The sequence below is a fragment of the Triturus cristatus genome, chromosome 12 (assembly GCF_964204655.1).
Source record: "Triturus cristatus chromosome 12, aTriCri1.1, whole genome shotgun sequence".
Taxonomy (NCBI): Eukaryota; Metazoa; Chordata; class Amphibia; order Caudata; family Salamandridae; genus Triturus; species Triturus cristatus.
The window spans coordinates 65,792,208-65,813,066 of record NC_140595.1 but is presented as its reverse complement, the minus strand read 5'-3'; the positions used below and the strand labels follow the sequence as shown (position 1 = coordinate 65,813,066).

At 48.0% G+C, this 20,859-nt stretch overlaps 1 protein-coding gene across 1 annotated transcript in view; it reads right to left on the bottom strand.

The window, feature by feature from the left end:
* ADAMTS10 (ADAM metallopeptidase with thrombospondin type 1 motif 10) overlaps positions 1-20,859 on the bottom strand; it is a 200,978-nt gene that overhangs the window by 81,159 nt on the left and 98,960 nt on the right. Inside the window, exons 8-10 of the mRNA XM_085639546.1 lie at positions 14,336-14,379; positions 3,607-3,712; positions 2,607-2,753 (exon numbers count right to left, since the gene is read on the bottom strand). Of these exons, the coding sequence (XP_085495672.1) occupies positions 2,607-2,753; positions 3,607-3,712; positions 14,336-14,379 (297 nt within the window). The remainder of the gene's footprint in view (positions 1-2,606; positions 2,754-3,606; positions 3,713-14,335; positions 14,380-20,859) is intronic.

The following is a 20,859-nucleotide window of genomic DNA, read 5'->3' as shown; positions in this document are numbered from 1 at the left end:
AGAGGAAACAGCTTTTAGTAACCGTGTGCGAGCTTGACTCCTCATGCTAAGCCAGCCACCATTATAAAGGTCATTGGGAGCATTAGGCCCTTTGGTTACCTTGCTCTTTGATCCCACTGGTATTGTCCTTGCTAACCATGGTCCAAAGGGTCATCGAGGTAGCATCAAAAACAGAAAGTAACCAGGCTTTGATTCCTGTGTACTTTCTGTAGTTCACGATATGCCATTCTCTTATCCCATCGGCAGTAAACGGGAAACTGCGGCTGGGCTAGGTGTCAAGCCTCTGGTGTAGCTGGCGGTCAGGTCAAAGGGTGTATAATATCACCTGCACTACCCCTTGGATTTTGGTGAATTTACATCTATGACCACTTCCACTTTGCTCATGGTAGATGCAACTACTGAAATCCTCTCCACAAGTCAGCAATGAGTATGCCAGCGTAGAGCTTTTGTTTATAATCGGAGCTTAATTTGTAAAAAAAGGTAAGTGCCAGGGCCCTTCTCAAGAGGCCACTGCAGCCTGAACCACCCATTGCCCCCACTAGCGCTGCCAATGAAAGTACCAACACAACTACTAACCACCACACTCCAATAAGTGTTACCATTCAGACTATTCCAGGCCACCCAAAGGTATAAGAATGGCCTGGGTGGCAGCTATTATTCATTTGAATGTAAATTAAAAGATTAAACAGCTGTTGTTGTGCTCATCTCAAAATTAGACAAACACCACAACTTGGCAGACTGTCATAAGAGCTGGTGTGGAGAACTAAGCGCCAATGCCGAGCACCGGAAACCACTGGCTCAAATTAAGCTCGGTTTATACTGCTGCACAGAACGAACCGTCAGAAAGATGTTTCCTTGTAACATTTGATAACAGATATTTTTAAGGGGACCTACTACAATGATATTGGCTCAAATCAATTCCCAGTTTGTGATTTTGCAGATCCTAATGTTAGGAAATCTGTTTCGATTTCTACAATGGCTCGCGCCCAAAATGACTCAAATTACTCCTCTTCTCTGATGACAAGCGCAAGCTCAGAACTAATTGTTTTTTTGCATTTGTTTTGTGGCTTATTCCACATGATTTTTAGATTATGCGGAACAGTACAAAGCTTTGCAAACAAGCTAGTGCTGTATTCCAATTAAATATTATTTACATTTTTGTTAGTTGTTTGGTATACATCCTTTAGTTTCATGCTGTTTGTGCTGTACAACATTGGCCTTAAAGTATATCCTCTTCTAAGAGGAAAGTGTTTAACCTCAGCCTGGGCTACAACGCAAAGGCGAGCAGCCGGAGACCGCTCTATGGAAGAGCGTGTCCAAGCTGAGGAGATCACGTCTCTCTGTTTGGTGGAATGACAATGGCTTGGACACTCTCCAAGTGCTCGGCTTAGTATCTAGAGTTTCCAGAGAGTCTGCTCAAATAGCATAACATATCCAAGTTCCAATCAGCCTTAGGCATGAATTCCTCTTCTAAGGTACTCTGAGGACATGGTACTTTTGAACTTTGGAACTGCTAAACCACAAGGGTTTCCGATTTAAATTGGCAGAACTAGCTTGGTCGCTTATTGGTTCTGCGGGTAGAATGGTAAATGTGTTTGTTCATGTCCTTATGGTACCGGTCCCGCCCACCCTTTTTGTACTCAGAGGACTCACTGTGACCTTATCTGCCAACCATTACAAACAGCTGTGCAATTTACATTGGTGAAATTGCACAGTGAAATTGCGTTTAAAGCAGCATCCAAATCCGATCCACAGGTGAACAAGCGAAACCAGCCGATGTCAGGTGTTTCGTGTATTACGTGTGGTTTTCTCTGGGCAAAAAACCTAGTCTAGGGTGAACAAACCGAACAGCACCCATGGCAAGATAAGACCAAACCACCCATGAGCTGTACAGCTTATGGGCAATTCATTTGTCGCCTCCTGCCTTGTTTTTCATCTGTGACAGAAGAAAGCAGGCAGAATCAGACTAGCTAAACTTAGCGGATTAATGCCACGAAACGCTTCTGCGTACCAGGGTACTTCGTCCCACACTATGCAGGAGACCAGCAGACTGAGCATGGTTGGTTTTGCTCAATGCTCAGTCACCTCTGCTGCAGAGTCAGGCTTCCCAACCCCAGACCAGTGTCCAAGCCTGGCCTTCCTCCATGAACTTAATCCTGCAAGCGTTACTGGAAACCCAGCAACCTCTATTAACACTGCGCACGTTAACATCTCAAAAACGTAAGAACGTTAGGTTTATCTTTTAACAGTCTGTCCTTTCTTATCGTCTTTACAATTGAAGTTTACTCAATTATTTGTAATTAAATCCCAGAATTAGAGTATTTTCAAATACTTGATGAGTACTCTGAATTTTTTTATACAGAGTATAACAAACAGCACTTCGTTCAAATTCCATATCAATACCAACATTGGAAGAACGATCATAATTAGTCATACCAATCACTATAGATATAACACAAACAATAGGTCAAAAAGGTCAGGAAATCACAAATGTAGCTCAACTTCCGCTTCCAGTGTAAGGAAGAGTTTGGGATCACACTTTCTCATTTCGTCGTTAAGAGATTTGTGTAACAAATTAACCATACAAGATTGATCATCGTACGTACTCCAGGAAGCTGGTGATGTAATCCCTGCTGCAGGTGGACCAGACAAAGGGGTTTGTTTTCATGGTGATGTGTGCCGCCATGAGCTTGGCCGTCTCTTGCCCTCGGGAGCCGCAGTTGTTTCCAACGCCATCATGATTCATGCCAAAGCTGAAATAGATCAGAGTGCGTAAAGATGCCGTTTGCTAATGTTGGTGCCCACGACCCTTGCAACTGAGAAGGACGGTGTAGACTACACCTCCAGGTGTGCTAGGCACAGCAGGGTAGCAGTAAAATGTTAATAAGGCTGAGAACAGGAAGGGCTAGGTTCATAAGTCGGTTAAAAATGAATGGGCCAAGCACATTCAACGGTGATCATGGAGTGCCGGATCCATGCCAGCGCTCCGCAATCACCGGAATGATAGGATAACTAACGACTATATAGAGGATTTCGAATAATTCTGTATTTTGTGTAAATATCCTGAAAGTCTGTCGTGAATCTGGGGTTTACGGACCAAACATGCACAGTCCTGGACAGGTAAATCTCATGCCAACGGCACATGCACTACGGATTCTCAGCTGGAAGCAAGGTTATTTAAGCCCAGTTAGCAGGTCGAGTTTAAATAGTGTAACTAGGATCTACACCGGCTTCCACCCTAGAACTCCAACCAATGGTTTAAACTAGTAAATTATAAAGGTCTACCAGTAAACTATAGAAACTTTTGAACAATGGGCCACCTCGACAGATGACAAGTGTCCTGGTGCCCTTTGGAATATTTGGTCTGTTCTGGCTTTGTACTTACAACAAAGGGTATGCAATTCTGGCTTTGTAGACGACAGCCTGTTGCATTCTGGGGCTTGATGTGCTTCTGTTATCAATGTAAGCATGGAATCAAACTTTCAGGACGCGGAGTGATGTTGGCTGGAAACCCAGGACTGGCTGAAGGTTTCACAAATGAGACGGGCTCACGTGCCAGCTGTGCCCTTAACCACATACTGCAGCGTGCAACGAAGAGTCACTTACGTGTGTCCAATCTCGTGAGCAATGGTGAAGGCGGTGGCAAGGCCAATGTCCTCGTTGATGCTACAGCTCCTCTCCCTCTCGCACATCCCTCCCAAAGGCGCTAGACCTGAGGAGGGAAAGGTACAATTCAAACCCGGGTTAGTGAGGAAAGGATTCACACAGGGCTTAATTTGGGCCAGTGTTTCAGGTGGTGGCCACCTGCATTTATCTTTTGCAACTAGGACAAATTTCCCATCATCAGATTTAGACTCAATAGACAAAGGCACAAAAGGTGAAAGGGGAAGTGGGGGAGGAAGATATGAAAACAGTCACAAGGAGAGGAAGGCAGACGAAAAAGCACCTGCAAGAGGGAGATAAAGATGTCAGGAGGTTTATTGTATTGTAATTGTATTTGTATAGCGCTTACTACCCCTGCGAGGCGACAAAGTGATTTTCAGCAAGTAGCACGCTACTCCAGAACCCAAAAAGGATTAGTGGTGGATTAGTATAGTGAAATTTGAGTTAATTTGAGCTGTGCACATGTGACTCTTTTAGTTGGATTAAAAAGGATAATGGCGGGATATAAGAGGTAAGAGTCTAGAAAGTGTTTATTAGGAGGTCATAGTAGTAAGATGAGGTTTGGGGTGAGTATAAAGAAAGATGGAGGGAAGAATCTCTAGAAATTGATTAGGAAGATTATAGTAGTAAAATGAGTTTTGGGATGAGTCAAAGGAGGGATAGCTGAGGGAAGAATTTAGAAGGGTTGTTTGGGAGATAGTAGTAAAATGAGGTTTGGGGTGATCCAAGGAGGGGTACAGCAGGGAAGAATTTAGAGGGGTTGTTTTGGAGATCATTGTAGAAGAATGAGATTTGGGTTGAGTCAGAGAGTGGAGGTAGAGGACATACTGAGAGAGGTATAGGGTGAAATATAGGGTTGTGCATCAGAGAGTAAAGTCATAAATACATAGACACATAAGTACATATTTATATGAAGAAATACATATATCTAGATACATATAACCAAATTACATGTTTAAATGAAATGCTGTACATTTGTATTGGCGTATGGTGGTTATGTAGGAAAGAACCAACTCGTGCGTAGTCTTCTGAAAATAAGATCATTATCCGTGTTTATGGTGGTGGAAGGAAGAAGTGTGAGTTGGATTCAAAACTGGGTAGATTCGGGATTTAGCAAACACGGATTTCGTGAGCAGGCTCCTAAGAAAAACACTAGACCCCTTAAAATATATTTAGAAATAACTTCTTTGCTGTTGCTTCTCCATTTTACCAGCTATGTGACGCTGGGCGAAGCCCTGTGCTGCTCTGTGTATTGCATTGCGTCCTGAGTGGAATTGTGAGGCTCCGTTGTTGCATTCTGGGCACTGGTCATAGGAGGCACCTTTGGCTAGTCCGAGCCCACTGGCCACCAGCACACCACATTCTGTGTGACATGTAGGTCCCCCCAGGCGCGCAACACCCATTGGACTCAAAGGGCTTCAGCCCCCCACCCCCCCGTCGTGTGTGGCAGCCCGGGATGAGACAACTTTCCGGGCACACACACAGCCGCACCCGAGCACTTCACAGGTCTTTAAAAGACCATTTGCATGTTCATGAGGCCTCGCTGTTGTTTCACCCCTTTTAAGAGCCCCTGCAGCTCCACTCTGCCAATTGCTTAAAGATTCAGCCCCCTCCCCCCCTCTCCCCCGAAATCAGCTCCACTCTGCCTATTGCTTAAAGATTCAGCCTCCCCCGAATTTTTTCTTAGCCCCACCCCCCGAAATGTGGCTCTAGCTGCGCCTCTGGGTCCCCCCTTCGTCATTATTGGCACTGCAATCATGTGAGGTTGGGCGTCGCTAAAAGGTCACCATTGACAGACTGTGCATCACATATAACCTTTTCGATTTCTAGCGCTCAAAAGTGGCCTCGGTATAAGGAGTCGAATAAATAAATCAGTACATAGATTTTTTTCCTGAAATCCGTTTTTCATACGAGGGCCGCCGAGTGCCTTTTTGCATAAACTGGTAGCGCTCTCCTCTTTTCATCTCCCAAAAGTGCATTCATAATGGTAAAAGTGAAGCTACAAATCCAAAATATATTAATATCGTTACAAGACAAATCAACAATTGCAAAGTCCTGTAATCTAAAGAAAGAAAGCGGTCTCTCTCCCCCTCTATGTCTCTTTGAACATGGCCTGGGGTCACTCAGCGGCTGTGTCCTTCTCCTTTCCCAGAGCAGTGCAAGGCCTCGTGGGTCCCGGCCGTGGCAGGGGCTACGTGAGACGCGTCCCTGAGCGAAGTGCATAGCAAAGATTTAATCAGATAACGAGCCCGTTCCTCCACCCTGTCCCGGGGGAGGTCACAACCGGCTGGGCAGACCGCAGCGCGAGCACGGGACCCGGGGGGCAGCCGAGGACAGCCGGGAAGGAGGCTGACCGGAGGCTGGGCTCCAGACTGCAGCGAGGAGAGAAGGGACCGCGGCTGCACCTTCCCAGGCTGGCTGGAGCCGAGGAAGCCGCGTGCCATGCCCATGTTTTAGGGCGGCCCTTCAGGGTGTGAGGCGTCTGAGTAGCAAGGCATTGACGGGGCGGAAAGGAGAACAGAGACAGAGTCAGGCGCGCAACACCCATTGGACTCAAAGGGCTTCAGCCCCCCCCCCCCCCCCCCCCTCGTGTGTGGCAGCCCCGGGATGAGACACCTTCCCGGGCAAAAAAGCAGCCGCACCCGAGCACTTCACAGGTCTTTAAAAGACCACTTGCATGTTAATGAGGCCTCGCTGTTGTTTCACCCCTTCTAAGCGCCCCTGCAGCTCCACTCTGCCTATTGCTTAAAGTTAAGCCCCCCCCCCCGAAATTTTTGCTCAGCCCCCCCCCCCCCGGAAATGGGGCTCTAGTTGCGCCTCTGGGCAGAGTGGCCTGTAAGGCATGTCAGCCAAGTGGCCTCTTGTCATGAGAGCAGCTTTAGGCCGTCGCCAACAGCCCTAAGCGTGCTGGGTCACGCGCTTGCAGTTCACTGATAAGCATGGGCCTACAAGTCCCAGCATGCTTCCTGCTGAAAAACCGGGACAGCTAGACTGCCGACTTTGGAGCTGGGAAAGCAATGTTCGAGCCTGGGGTAGACTCCACATCCTGTGATTCTGGGCAATTCACGTAATCTCCCTGTGTCTACCAAAAATAGAATTTAAAAAAAATGAATGTGTCCTTGCGTAACGTAACTGGTGCTCATGTAAAATGCTCCAATACCTTCGAGTCGAGTTCGCGCTATATAAATCTGCACCAAAAAAAAAAAAAAGCCACGGTCATGACCGAATAAGCTGGCATCTAAACCAGAACAAGCATTTGCAATGCAATAGGTCTCGCATTTACTAGAGTTTGAGCTATTGGCATTGTAAATGACAATGTCTTTTATTTACTTGTTGATTTTTAAAACCTAAATAAAATGCATTGTTATTTACATTGCCAATAGCTTAAACTCTCACAAATGCGAGACCTATTGCATTGCAAATGCTTGTTTTTTACTGATACCAAAAAATAGGGCAGTACCATTTTCAGCATTGTGGAGGCCTCTGCATTACAGAATGGAACACACCTTTTTTCCTCCACAGGGGAATTTATGTACCAGGCACCAGTGAAACAAGTAAACTAAACAAGCAGAGACTTTAATTAAAACCAAGAAAAGAGTTGCACACTACACATGAACAAAAACATTGTCATAAATAATGACCGTTTGTACCATACATTATATGCCATTCTCAAGAGAAACAAAAAAAGTTAGAAATTGAAAAATAGAGCTACTGAAACTGGCTGTCAGTACGACCAGGAACGGATGAGAGTGTAAATAAGGAGACTGTATCGATTTGTCATGGAATAGCACCGGCGAAGCCGCCAGTGGCAGGAATCACACCGATTGAATGTACTACATCCACTTTCCCACTTACTTTGCGGCACTGAAGTTCAAAGCCAATGTAATACACAGCCTTGATTGCCTTTCTGAACTGCAGTCCAAGGTGCGAAAGGGATGCTGCCCAAGAAAACACACCCTTCCCTGCTTACTGCATGTGTGTTCAAAGCTTGATAAAGAAACAAGGCACATGCATGTGGATGGTTTGGCACCGGGGGCACCAGAGAGTGCACAAAGAGCACGGGAGCCCTCAAGGAGGACCCGGCTTGTGCCCTGAGGAAACGTGTGCACGCTCATTGTTTGCTGGAGAAACGTGTGCACGCTCATTGTTTGCTGGAGAAACGTGTGCACGCTCATTGTTTGCTGGAGAAACGTGTGCACGCTCATTGTTTGCTGGAGAAACGTGTGCACGCTCATTGTTTGCTGGAGAAACGTGTGCACGCTCATTGTTTGCTGGAGAAACGTGTGCACGCTCATTGTTTGCTGGGGAAACGCGTGCACGCTCATTGTGTGCCTGCTTATATCAGTCTAATCTTGTATTTATAGTAGGATACGGTTTGAGGGCGCGAGAAAAGGACTATACATCATGCATAGCTGCCAAGGTTTGAGATTGCTAGCCTATGTGTGATATTTGCATCGTTTGAGTGTAATTATGAGTGGCATTTTAGCACCTACGAGTGACACTTTCTTCAGAGCAAAATCAAGAAATGAAGACGAGGGAAACATAAAAAATTAATCACAAATTACACCCATTCGTGCAACGTGACTGCGCCAGGAAAATCACATTTTAACCTAGCATAAGAGTCAGTGGAACAGTACGAGAGCTTGACTTACACCATCGCTGCCACGTTTTCAGATTGGTTAGGTTTATATTTCCATTGTTTCAATGCACTTCTGAGTGGCATTTAACTGCAAATGAGTGAAACTGAGAGTGACATCGAAAAAGCTAAATTAAGAAGAAACTGCAAACTATTGAGCAGTGAGAAGGGTTAAAAATTACTTGAAACTAATGCAAAACTCCTCAAAACCGCTTTCTAAAATGACCATTATATAAAGCAGTCGAGGCTCCATTGTTCATCTCGATTAAAACAGTAGGTAACTCGGCTGCATCAGCTAGTATAGACTTGCTGTGAAAACCGCACCACAGCGCTGAAGAAGACATGTTTGCATATGTCACACTGTCCAATTAAGCTTGCTGCAGGAATTATTTTTTAGCGGAAAAAAACATCAGTTTAACCTAGCACACCCACCTAGACCGACAGGCCCATAAACAGGCACAAATAATTATCCCATATACTGACCTGCTGTCTCGAGACCGGGTGGCGGCAGAACAGCAGCTGAAAGGAAAGCTGCAACATCAGTGCCTCAGGGGCCAAATCACCAGGGTCTCAGATGTCTGCTGTACCCAGTGCGCGCTAACAATACCACGTGACACAAGGGCAGTAGTTTCAGCTTCATGGATGCTCACGGGCCGGCCCGCCCGTCCAGCGCCAAATTATCTCCTGACTCACTCACGGACCGGACATTAACGCTACCCACTGTCCAGGGCACAGGCTGCTCTACTGTGCAGTTCTGGGGTCAGGAGGGGTGAGCTGCAGCTCTCGGTACTTCAGCACCTCATGCAAGTCTGTACACAGAAGTACTGCACACACGGTAACCGCCCTGATGCACTGTCTTATCTCACTGCACAGGAGTGACCCGTGCAGTGCAATTCAGTAACTTTCCTCTGTTACTATGTGTAGCCAATGTTATTCGCTAAAGGGCATCTGACTGTTAACTAACAAGAAAATATTTGGGAATTCGCTGATATTCACGGCCTAGACTACTTGACAAAAGTAACGTTGTGAATAAACGCAGAAATACATGCATGGCAATTTACTGTTATCACGGAAGCATGCAAAGATGACAGGGTGTACTCACAACTTGTATTGTGTGACAAAGAGATAATCTAAACAAGCGGCACTGAACGCCATTGCATCGCGATCGCTATTGTCAAACAAGGGAAAGTGAAAGAGCGCCATGCGCGCGTTGTATGCATGCCGTGAGCGTGCACATCGGCATGGTCTGCGGCACGTGCCCAGTGGCAGCGTCTGCGGACTTCGCCGTACTTACTTGAATAAGTGCTGCGCGGCTCGTGCGGCCCAGGGAGGTAGACAGTAGAGAAAGTCCGGCAGGAGCCCACCCCGCCTTCGTGAATGCCGCATGGTGCTGCCAAAGCAGGATTTCAGACGGGGCTCCTGAGAGCAAGAGGGAGCACAGCGTGTTGCTGCAGTGACCGTCTGAAGACCGAGACCAGCCGAGGAGCAGCGCAGAGTCCCCACAAGAGCCGGTAAGTGGGGTGAGGCATGCTGTACATGTAAAGCGCGCCGCGCTTGGAGCTCGCATGCGCAATAAAAAACGTGTGCATAAACTCTTGTATGCATTTGGCAAATTTTTTAATTTGTTGATCAAACAAACAGGACGCAGCAACCATAAGTATGTAAAACAGCAAATACAAATACAGAGGAGGTATATTGCAACAGCCCATAGCTAAAGCGAGCATGCATTTCTCGTGTGTTTGTTAATTAAAGAAGCACACATGGGGCTAATTAACGCGGCGCCAGCCGTACACGTGCAGATCTTATACATTTGATGCTAGCGCGTCTTCACAAGCGCGTTCACAACCTCCAATCGTCCTGCGCGTGCCAGCAAGTCTTCCGGAGAGGAGCACTCAATGCGCAAATGCTGTTCATGTGAAGCGCGTTCACAGACAACAATCACAACACTGACACTGCGCGTGCCCCAGTCTGTCTCCCTTGAGAGGCATCTCGGCGACAATAGGTTTCGAGAGCGAGACCTAAAAATGGCCAACAGTAATATTTCAATGTTCTACGAAAAATTGCAAGAAAAAAGAAACACTAAATTATCAAATAAAGCCATTCTGGGTCCCGCAGCCAGCGCCCTCTGGTGGGCAACGGTGGTGGAGTGTCCTAGGATTCCGATAGCGGGGACCTTACCCAGACGCACGCTCAAGTCCCCCGTTACATTGAGCACAATATGTGTGAAATGGAAGGAAAGGCTTTGAAATGCTCGCTCTGCCAGCGGAGGCCGGTATGCTCAACGCCTCTGAGGGGTGCGGGCCCCCGTGGCTCACCAGCAGCAGCGCCATTTTCTGTGCGGGAGCGCAATTAATTGTCTGTGCGGGAGCGCAATGTGTGCACTGCTGCAGCGCTCCAGCCTGCCCTGCCGCTCACCCTCCCCGTATCCATGAACCGCTACCTGCTATATTTAGGGTGGCACTGAGAGGCGCGTGGGGCGTGTGCTCGCCGTGGGAAGGGAGGAGGGGGCGTCTGGGGGACCCCAAGTATACTCACACCACCAGCCTGGAGATGATCCATGACACCATGGCTAAAGGCGTGCGTCGCCGGGGTTGCCGTCTCCTGTCTCCGGTCCTCCTCGTCGCCCAGCTACCTCCAGCAGGAAGGGGTCAGGGGCTCAGCCATCAGCCACCTCCATGGGCGCAGGCGTCCGGTCCTGGCATCTGCTGCGGGGATGAAGAAGGGCAATCTGCAGCTCCCAGAGATGCGCCAGGAGTGGGACACGAGGCTGCTCTCTTTGGCTGCACCTAGGCTGCTACTGTTGCTCAGGGTGCACGACTCGGCTCCCCCCCGGGCGGGGCTGTGTGATCTGCAGCGAACGAGCCAGAGGAGAGGAGGAGGGGAGAGAACAGGAGTCGCTCGCCGTCAACAAGCTGTTCCACTGTGAAGCGCGTTCACAGACCAGAATCGGCTCGTGCCCGGACCAGAATCGGCTCGTGCCCAGGTCTGTCTCCCTTGGGAGTAAACACGGCAACAATAAGTCTCGTTGGCGGCAGCGCTTCGCGCTGCAACGCCAGCGAGACCTAAAAAACAGCATGGGACTGGCTGTGCACAAAACCTCATAACTAACGATAATCAGTCACATTCATTCTTCTGTGAGGCACTGGTTTATATTTTTAAGTAGGATGGAATTATTTGGTCAAGCTAGGCACAAAAAAAAAAATCTCTGTTCAATCTTTGTATCGCTTGCTCATAAAACTAGACTAAAGTTCAGCTCACTAGGTTTCCCAGGTCCATGTGTGTTTAGCTGCTTCAGTCCAGATTTTATCCTTTGTAGGTCTCGGCTAGCGAAGGCTGCGCTTGCGCAGTCTCGCTCGCAAGATTTCATGTTTTCAGAAGTGGGGCTTTAACCCGCCCCTCTTCTTCCCTCTTCTCCATTGGCTGGCCTCTTAAATGCTGGTCAGCCATTGGAGAAGAGCTTGGTCTCTCCAAACAAGCCCCGTCTTTTTCGGATTCGTGGGCGTGTTTTTTCAATTCTCTCTCTTTTTTAAGCCCCTCCCCTTTTACACTGGTTTTTTACATTTCTGGTTTCTTAGGGTCACGCCCTTGCTTTGGATTGGGCAACGTCAATATTTATTTAAAACTATATGTTCTCATTGGTCTGCAGCATTTTTTGTTACCGCCCTGTGGCTTTTTTTCCACACGCCCATAAGACCGAGTCTACGGCATGTCTTGCTCACGCTGCCTACACGCGCCATTCGGCTCTCTGATTGGTTGGCAACTACCAAATAAACACTGTGATTGGTGGACCTTGTCAACCAATCAGAGAGCCTACTGGCGCGTGCAGGCAGCATGAGCAAGACACGCTGTAGACTCGCTGTACCAAGGGCGTGTCGATCTTCATCCTTCGGTTTCACATCATGCAGTCTTGTAGGTCTCATCTCTCCACTCCCGAGATTGTAGCGTAACATGAGCCCCTTGCTCAGGCGCTTAGGCCTCGATAGCGGCAGCAGTGAATTGAACCGGAGGTATCCCTGAAGCTAAACGGACACGACAGGTAATGCGACTGGATGGCGTATCTGCCCTGAGAGCAATACGGCCCTAATGCTAACTCTGACTGCCTGCCTGGATGAATCTAACCGGGCCCGCAACACTGCCGTAACACAGAGAGGAGGTGCCTCGGAGGTGCGGCCCTAGCAGAGAAACAACGTCTGGAGATCCTCCCTGGAGCCCCAGGAAACAGTGGACTCTTCGGCGTCCTGCTCTGTTCCCGGGGATCGACTGCTGCCACTTCCATGTTGCCCCCCCCCCACTGCTTCTCGACTACCTCCCCTGGGTGGAATGTGTGGTGCGATGCAGGCATTTTCCCCCCCATCGGCTGGCCTCCTCGAGTAGATTATCTGCTTGCTTGCCCATAGACCGCCGCTTCGGGGTGTCTCTCCATGCTGTGCTCGGTGCTACAGCCCGTCTCTGCTCGCTGCGCTCCCGGTGAAGAGTGCGGTGTGAGCTTGCCTCTGTCTCAAACTTGGGACGGCTCTACCCCCGGCAGGAGGGCAGAAGCTCCAAGTCTGGGAGTGACATCTCGCTCTACTCCCCACCCCCTGGCGGCGGTGCCAGCTCCAGCTGATAAGATCAGAGCCCTGCAGAGAGCTTAGCAGTAAGGCAGGGGCGCAGAACAAGGCACCCGGGACACCTCGCCACACCACCCTGGCGCGGAGGGGGGTGTCTGCCACCGTCACTTTTCTCCTGCTCCGTTTCCTTCACTTTACCACTACCTTTACCTTGATCCGTTCACTCCTCCACCTGTACCCACCTGTGTGTCTGCTTCATATCTGCCCTCCACCTATGTGCCTACGTTCCTCACCCTGTACCATCTCTACTCCACGCGCAACCCCGCTCCATCGGAGTCCCCTCACCTGTGCCATACGCCCCCTCACCAGCACGTCTCGTCTACTACACCCGTATTCCTGCTCCACCCGTACCTTCCCGCTCCTCAACCTGTGCCCTAGCCTCTACTCCGACTCTTCCCCCTAATTCACCTGTTCCCGCTCACCGGCACTCTCCTCTACTCCATCCCTCTACCTGCACCCTCCACCTGCTCACTGCACCCCTCCATCTCTCCACCTGCTTCCTTCTGCCTCCCAACAGGTGAATCCCTTCTACTCCACCTGTAACCCTGCTCCGTCTGAAGCCCCTCTTCTCCTCCACACTCCACCCCTCCACCTGTTCCCTTCTGCCTCTAAACAGGCACATCCTCTACTCCACCTGGGACTCTCCTCCACCTGAAGCCCCTCCTCTCTCCCACCTCCAGCTCCCGCTCTACCCCTCCAGCACCAGTTACCCTCACCTTAGCTCTCCTCCCTCCACTGCTCTTCTCTCTCTTTGCCCACCTAGTTTCCCTCCTCTCCATCTGCACTGTGATACTTTCTCTCCAGCTGCCCTCTCTCCATTCTCTCGGTTTTCACTTACACACATTCGCAGAGCTTATTTCTCTCCATATGTTCCCATACCAGGCGCTTCATGCAGTTTGGTGCTTACTTTCCGTCCATATTAAACAATAGTAAATGTTTCAGCACACAGGCTAATATGCTGCATTGCTAAATACATATATGGTCCCAAAGGCGAGACCGATGCATTGCAAATACTTTTTTTTTTTTACTCTTAGTATTCTGGTACTTGTAGTCTTACATATCCAAGTATAAAAGCAGAAGTATGCGTCCACAAACTTAAAAAGGATACATTGACTGGGCTGCTGTGTTCCACATTGACCAGGGAATCCTGGAGCCATGAAACGTTGTTGCACCCTCCTCATCTTCTGACCAAAGAATTGCATTTGAATAAACCTTATTTAATATATATATATATATATTTTAATTCTGTAGCATTTTGACCAGTCCCTGGCTTATGTAGGGACCAGTTAATTGGTCTTTAAATGGATGATGGTGACAATCTGAGATGGATGGAGGATTTGAAAATGGCAAGCAAATGCAGTTGCAATTGTTTTAGTTTGGTGGACCCTTGTTGTTTCACCCACCCTTAGATGCAGCCCAGTCCTACCTAAGGTTCCGCATGGCTTGTTCTTGTAGATGCAAATGTCATATCTGAAAGAAAAAAAGGAGACGGCCACAGTAAAGATGGGTCTTGCACACAGGGCTTCCAGGAACTGTATTCTTCCCAACATGTTATATTTCCTCATAGCACACACTTTGATGTAGCTAAAACCCACCCGTTTGAGGGTCCTCTTTGAAATGGATCCCTTCACAACAGATTGAATAAAGTGGTCTTCAAAATGTAGGAGGAAGGCAAGAGGTGTGCAGATTCCACTAAACTACAACATTGTGGGTGTTCTCCTGTGGCATGGCCCAACACTTTACATAACCCCCGACCCCACCACCTACCCTACATTTATGATGAGGGAAAATCCACAATAGTAGCAGATATTCCACGATCCAAACTTCACATCACGATTATAAAATCCAGATTCTGTGATTCGTGATGTGAAATGGCTTATTTTTTGTACCTGTACTTCAGAATTATAGAAATAAAATGGAATCAGCACACATCAATTTAAAGTATTATTTAAAGTTCAAATGATATCAAGTGTCCATGATGATTTGAAGAAATTTTAAGGTCCAGATTTTTCTTTGTAATCAAAAATATTTTCTTTATTGATAAGTATGTGCAGTCGTTAAAATCCAATGTTCACACATTTCATTAAGCCATTTAGCCAAAGCATTTCGTCTAGAGAGAGACTTTTTCAGGGCTCTAAATTGTGTAAATATATTATATCCAATATCCAATAAGAGTGAAAAGACTTGCAAAGACACAAAGTTGTAGTGTCACAATAGTAATCTTAAAGCGATGATGATAAAGTGAACATCAACATTAAGAGGCAGGGTGGCCAGCAGCAATCGTCTCAGCGGGTGTTCGCAGAAAGTGCAAAAAGGGGAGGCCAAGAAAAAGCTTTGCAGCACTGGAGATACACCTTCTCTCAGTAGCTATATATCACAACATTCCCTGATCCACTATACAAGCGGCGCTCGGACTTCTACCACTGAGAATTGGTATCCTACTCAAAGAACTCAATTTGGGTGGGGATTCTTCTCTAAAAAGGATGGGGGCGCTCACTTTCCAAAGTGACTTGAATCATCATCGCCCCACCCCCTCCTCACTGTAGTACCGAGGTTACACACAGTGGGCCCCTGTGTAGGAGAAGGGAAACAACTAGAAAGTTTATTAGTCCCTGCCTACCACATAGGTAAAATCAGTGTACTAGCGAAACTGTGCAATGCTGCTCCTCAGTAAACGTCAACATGTTTCTACTCTTACACTACTGGCCCTTACTGGTCCAGGGCATTCATCAGGACTGGGCTCCTTTCTCCCTTAAACAATCCCTAACTAAGGGTAAGCAAGCCCTGCTTGCCTCTGCCATATGTTTAAAGAAAAGAGGTACAAATTGAACGTAACACCTTGCCTGAATGGTGTAGGCCATAGTGGTCTTCTGACCACTGGCATGAAACATTCAGGCCACCTGGTCACAGGCCCGGACCAGTGTACGACTCGACTCACATACACCTGAGACTTGGTTGTACAATTTACATACCCTGTTCCAGCCAGATGACCTTACTCTTTTTGTTTGTTGAAGTTCTAAATGTAAATAAATAATAAGTCTACGTGCCAATGCATATCAAAAGCCTCTATATCTCTGAATGGGTGAGCGAGAGATGCACTGGCGTATAGTGCTTGTCAGATCCACCATAGCTTAAATAAGCTACCGATAGGCAATCTAGTGGATGTGTGCAAGGGGCTAGTAGACTTGTGTATCTCTGCCTCCTTGCACTGGTTAGAATGCCATTATTCAAATAAAAGTGTGCACATAACTCACAATCAGATTACGGTTTGTAAGAAGCTGGCTCTGTATATACTATACCAAAGTAAGGCACAGTGTGCACAGAGTCCGGTGGAACCCCAAAGGTAGGCAGAGGTAAAAGTAGATAGCACCTTACTCTCTATTTGTGGTAGTGTGGGTGAGCAGTAAGGCTTTATCAAAGGGTAGTGTTAAGCATTTATTGTGCACACTCAGACAAGAAATGATGTCACACACTCAAAGACTGAACTCAGACCAATTTGTTTGTATAGAAATATTATTTAGTTGTAGGTTATTTCTACAACCATGCCAGGGCTGGTAAGGTAAGGTAAGTATGATAATACTTTGCAAGATTTATGCTGTGAAATACAGTTTGAATGCAGTTGGTTGGTTTACAGGTAAGTCAACTGTTAAAATTACTTTTCAGATTACTGTGTACATTACTTTTAGATTACTTTTAAAGTAACTTTTTCTACTCAGTGTGATATGCCTAGATATCACATTGGGACATTTCCTAGAGAAAAGGTAAGTAAATCAGGTTTGGTACATTTGCAATTTCTTTAGGTTTCTATACAAACCAACTCCACACTTCAAAGATTTTTCACAGAAATGCAGCCCTATGGGAGAAAACAGTGTTATCGGTTTATCAGTAAGTACTTAGGTTTTGGAGTTGGTATTCTGGGGTTAGAACCAGGGTTCACCCAGGGTCCAGGATGCACTCTCAAAGCACCCTCAGCGGCACTAGGGCGGCCGGATGCAGAGTGCGGAGGCCCAATGTTATCAAAAGGGGGATAGAGGGCCTCCGGTTAGTGGCAGCTCATGAGCAGGCCACAGGGTTGTGGGAGCAAAGCTCCTGGTGTTAGGCTCAGGGCAATGGGGGATCCTATTTAGCACACAAGGTGCACCCACAGCGGCACAGGGGTGGCAGGGTGCTGTTTTGGCGTCAGGTGCCCTGATGGTTTCAATGGGGATTCTCCAGTTGCAATAAACACTGTAGGCTCTGGGACGAAGATCTTCTGGGGGCGACTGCCAGTTGGAGAGGTAAGTTGGGATGCTGGGACACAGTCGGTTGGGCCACCCAAGTCTGTGGGACGTCGGGTGCAGGGGTTTCTTTTGGCATCGGGTTTCTCTTACCTGCTCCGGTCGCGGTCGGGGGGATCCTCCGGAAAAGGGCTGCAGGTGTCGGTTGGAGACTTGAGGCAGGTCAGGGGTCCCAGGTCAGGATCACCGGGGAGACCTAGTCGTGGTGTTGGGCCACTTGAACTTGGGCCATGGGCATCGGGTGCAGAGTGGTGCAGACTCACATTTTTGCCGGAGCCAGAGTCTGTGGGTGAGCAAATCCGGTGCTCAGGGGAGACAAAGTCTGGTTTGGGAAGGCAGGGCAGGTCCTCTGGGTTCTTGGGGGATGCTGGGTGAAGCACACACCGGGATTTCGCTATAGCTGGTAGAGGTGGGGACAGGCCATTAGGGCTGGGGCCAAGTCAGTTGGTGTCATCCTCTTCTTCAGCACGGCTCTTCGGTCCTTCTTGTCTGAGGAGGCAAGGTTCAGGGTTTCCCCCAAATACTAAATTTAGGGGCGTCACAGGTAGGTACAAATCGGGACCAATAGGTTCCTTCCCTTGGGGTGGGTACACCCTCTATTATGCCACCCTCTAGTGGGAGGGGGCCATAAGCCTCACTCCGGTTAGCTGGGTCCCCTCTTCTGCAAGATGGCGGGGTCTGAGAGTTGTGCTTCACCTCGCGTCCCCCACCTGAGGGGTGGGGTTGGCAAAAGTAGGCACACCCCTCCTCCTAACTTGGTTGTCCACCGATTCTCCCGCCCAAAGTGGGGTTCAGATCCAGTGGGCGCCAGTTGCTGGGAGCAGTAAATGGCTGGGGTAGCTCACAAAGGCGACAGGCCTTTGAAGCTGCCCCTTCGTGGACCCTGCCCATACTGGGGAGGAGGCTTGGCACCACATCCCAGGATGGGCTTTATTTCAGGACCCCAAGAGCGGCAGGCTCTAGACCCAGGGGTCCAGAAACATGTTTGGTGGTGGCAGCTGGCGGGCAGCCACTCAGCCATGACACTAGAGTTAGGTTGTTTTTCAGGGGACATCTCTAAGATGCCCTCTGAGCGCATTTTTCATTAAATCCCACACTGGCATCAGTATGGGTTTAATGTGCTGAGAAGTTTGATACCAAACTTCCCATTTTCAGTAAAGCCATCATGGTGCTGTGGAGTTCGTAATGATAAACTCCCAGCACCATATACTCTTAATGGTAGGACTGCACTTACAATGTCTAAGAATTGACTTAGACACTGTAGGGGTATAGGGTTCATGCACCTGTATCCTCACCACTAGTATAGTGCACCCAGCTAGAGAGGTGACTTACCTATGCCGGGGCAGTCGGGATGTGTGCCATGTCGACTCTTCACTCTGTTCTGCACCAAAACACGCAGCCTGCAATGGCAGTGTGTGCGTTAGGGTGCAGGGCATCTGCGGGTCGCACCATAAGTGCTGCAGCCCTTAGAGGTTTTCCTTGGTCACAGTGCCCTTGGTACCCATGGTACCTTTTACAAGGGACCGACCTGTGGCCAGAGAGTTGCCAATTGGGTTTTGCAACAGTACAGTTTAGGGAAAGAACATAGGCCCTGGGTATCTAGTTGGCAGGAACCCAGGGCACACTCAAAGTACATCAACATTAAGCAAACAGTGGGGGGCAGCTATGCATAAAGGGGCGATTTCCTATACTGTTCAGCAGCAACAATCAGTTTACTACTTTTTCCAAGTGGATCTTTATTGATTCTACATTACATCAATAGAATGATGTCTGCCCGTCCCCCCCCTTCGTTGCCCAACCTGAATGGTGTTTGACGGCCTGACTGGCATACAGACGGCGTTCTTCCTATAGTAACTTGAAGGCACCACCTGTATAGGTTAACTGTAACCATTAACAGGGCCATAAGGGCCCAAATTGAGATACTGGAACTTTGTGAAGACGAACAAGAAGTAGTCTAGCATGTTCCAGACCATTTCGGCCGGTTGGTCGATGATTCCCGTGGTCCCTTCCATCCTGTACTGTGAGTGGTTGGGTCACATGTTGGGGAAGGGTATGTACAGCTATAAGTTATAAACAGCGATGATCCTCCACAGTAAACCAAGAGCGAGGTGACTGGGAGAAGCCGCCAATCCAGCATCATGGCCACATTCCCACTTTGACCCGCCCCTTCCCAGTCAGTGTAGCACCCATTGTCAAGTATAAATATCTTGCCAATGCAACCATGAAAGCAAGCTTCCCAATTAAGTTATGTGCTGTAAATTGAGTTCTGGGGTTGAGCCCTTGTAAGCACCTGTTCAAATTAAGTAATATTGCTAGCATATAATATTGCTTTTTTTTACACTGACAAACATTAAAAAAAAAATAATTGTCAGCTTTCTCCATCTGAAGAGAGCGACCTTCGGCCAATCCAGGTTTTTCATTAACCAAGAGAGGACATGCATTTTCACATCTCTCATCATACGCATGTGCATAGACATCCCAGCATGATTACTGCTGTTGGCTGAAAAAAAGCCTGGCAGAACTCACTCTGCTTCTACGGGCCCAGTGGACAGCTAAGCAAAAATAAACTGGCTAGTTGAAGTCCCAGTCCATGTTGTGAGTGTAATAAACACTGAGCCTATATGTCACCCTCAGTGCACTAAGGGATTGAAAGAACACAGTGTACCATGTACTGAGATGGTCGCTGGCAGCAATCACCACAGGAATGTGCAAGGAGGTCAGAACACTAATGAAGCACCCAGGGGAGGCTTCCTTGGCTGCCCCAGCCTTGCTGAAAACACGACAATAGAAAGGGCCTTGCCAAACCGCAGGGTGTAGCTAAGCACAATGTTCAGCATAGGGACACCATCCATGCGGTACTACCACTCTATAAATAAACCCAGATTAATAAAGTCAGGGCCTTCGAGGTGAGGACTTTTTGAAAAGCTTGCCTCTAAACTAAAATTCTTTAGTGACTCCAAAAAGATGGATAGGGAGATAAACACGAACTGATTACTTCTGATAGGATCCCATTATTGAACCCCAGTATAGCCAGGTCAACCTCTGAAGCTTTAAGGGGTCGGTAATCTGAATTCTATTAAGCTTGTGGGTCTGAGTCATATTATTAAAAGTACCCAAAAGTCGCAACAGGTGTGTGCACCCACTTTTTGCAGCCCTGGGGTCTTTGGAATAACTGAAAAGGCTGCAAACGCTTGTGCGACCCATTCTGTAATACAGATTGCACTGACGCTACAAGTACACCCACACTACTTCTATGGGGTGTTCCCTTCTTTGCATGGGGTTATGCCCCTATCCAACTGAGAAAATGCTTTGCGCCCGGTGTATTATAGACACCACCTGAGAGGCAAAGAGTCCATCAGGAGAGGCTCTGACTATGCCCTACCTAGAGACGATGCACCCTCAGTGTTCCTTGTGAGGGTGCACCTTGTAAAGAGGGACAAATGGGTTCCTATGGACACCCAGACGTCTCCCTATGGACAACTGCAGTTACGTACTGTTTCCACCAACAGGGCGATCTCTACTCCCCTTACTAATGCAGGCTGGGTAAAGCTTCAAACAGCCAGTTCAACAGCACCCATGCACTGCCCCCAAGGTCAAGCATGTGTTTGTAGCACTCATTGTGATAGGGCACACAATTGTTGGTCTGCACCTGGCACACACCAGGAGAGTTCTC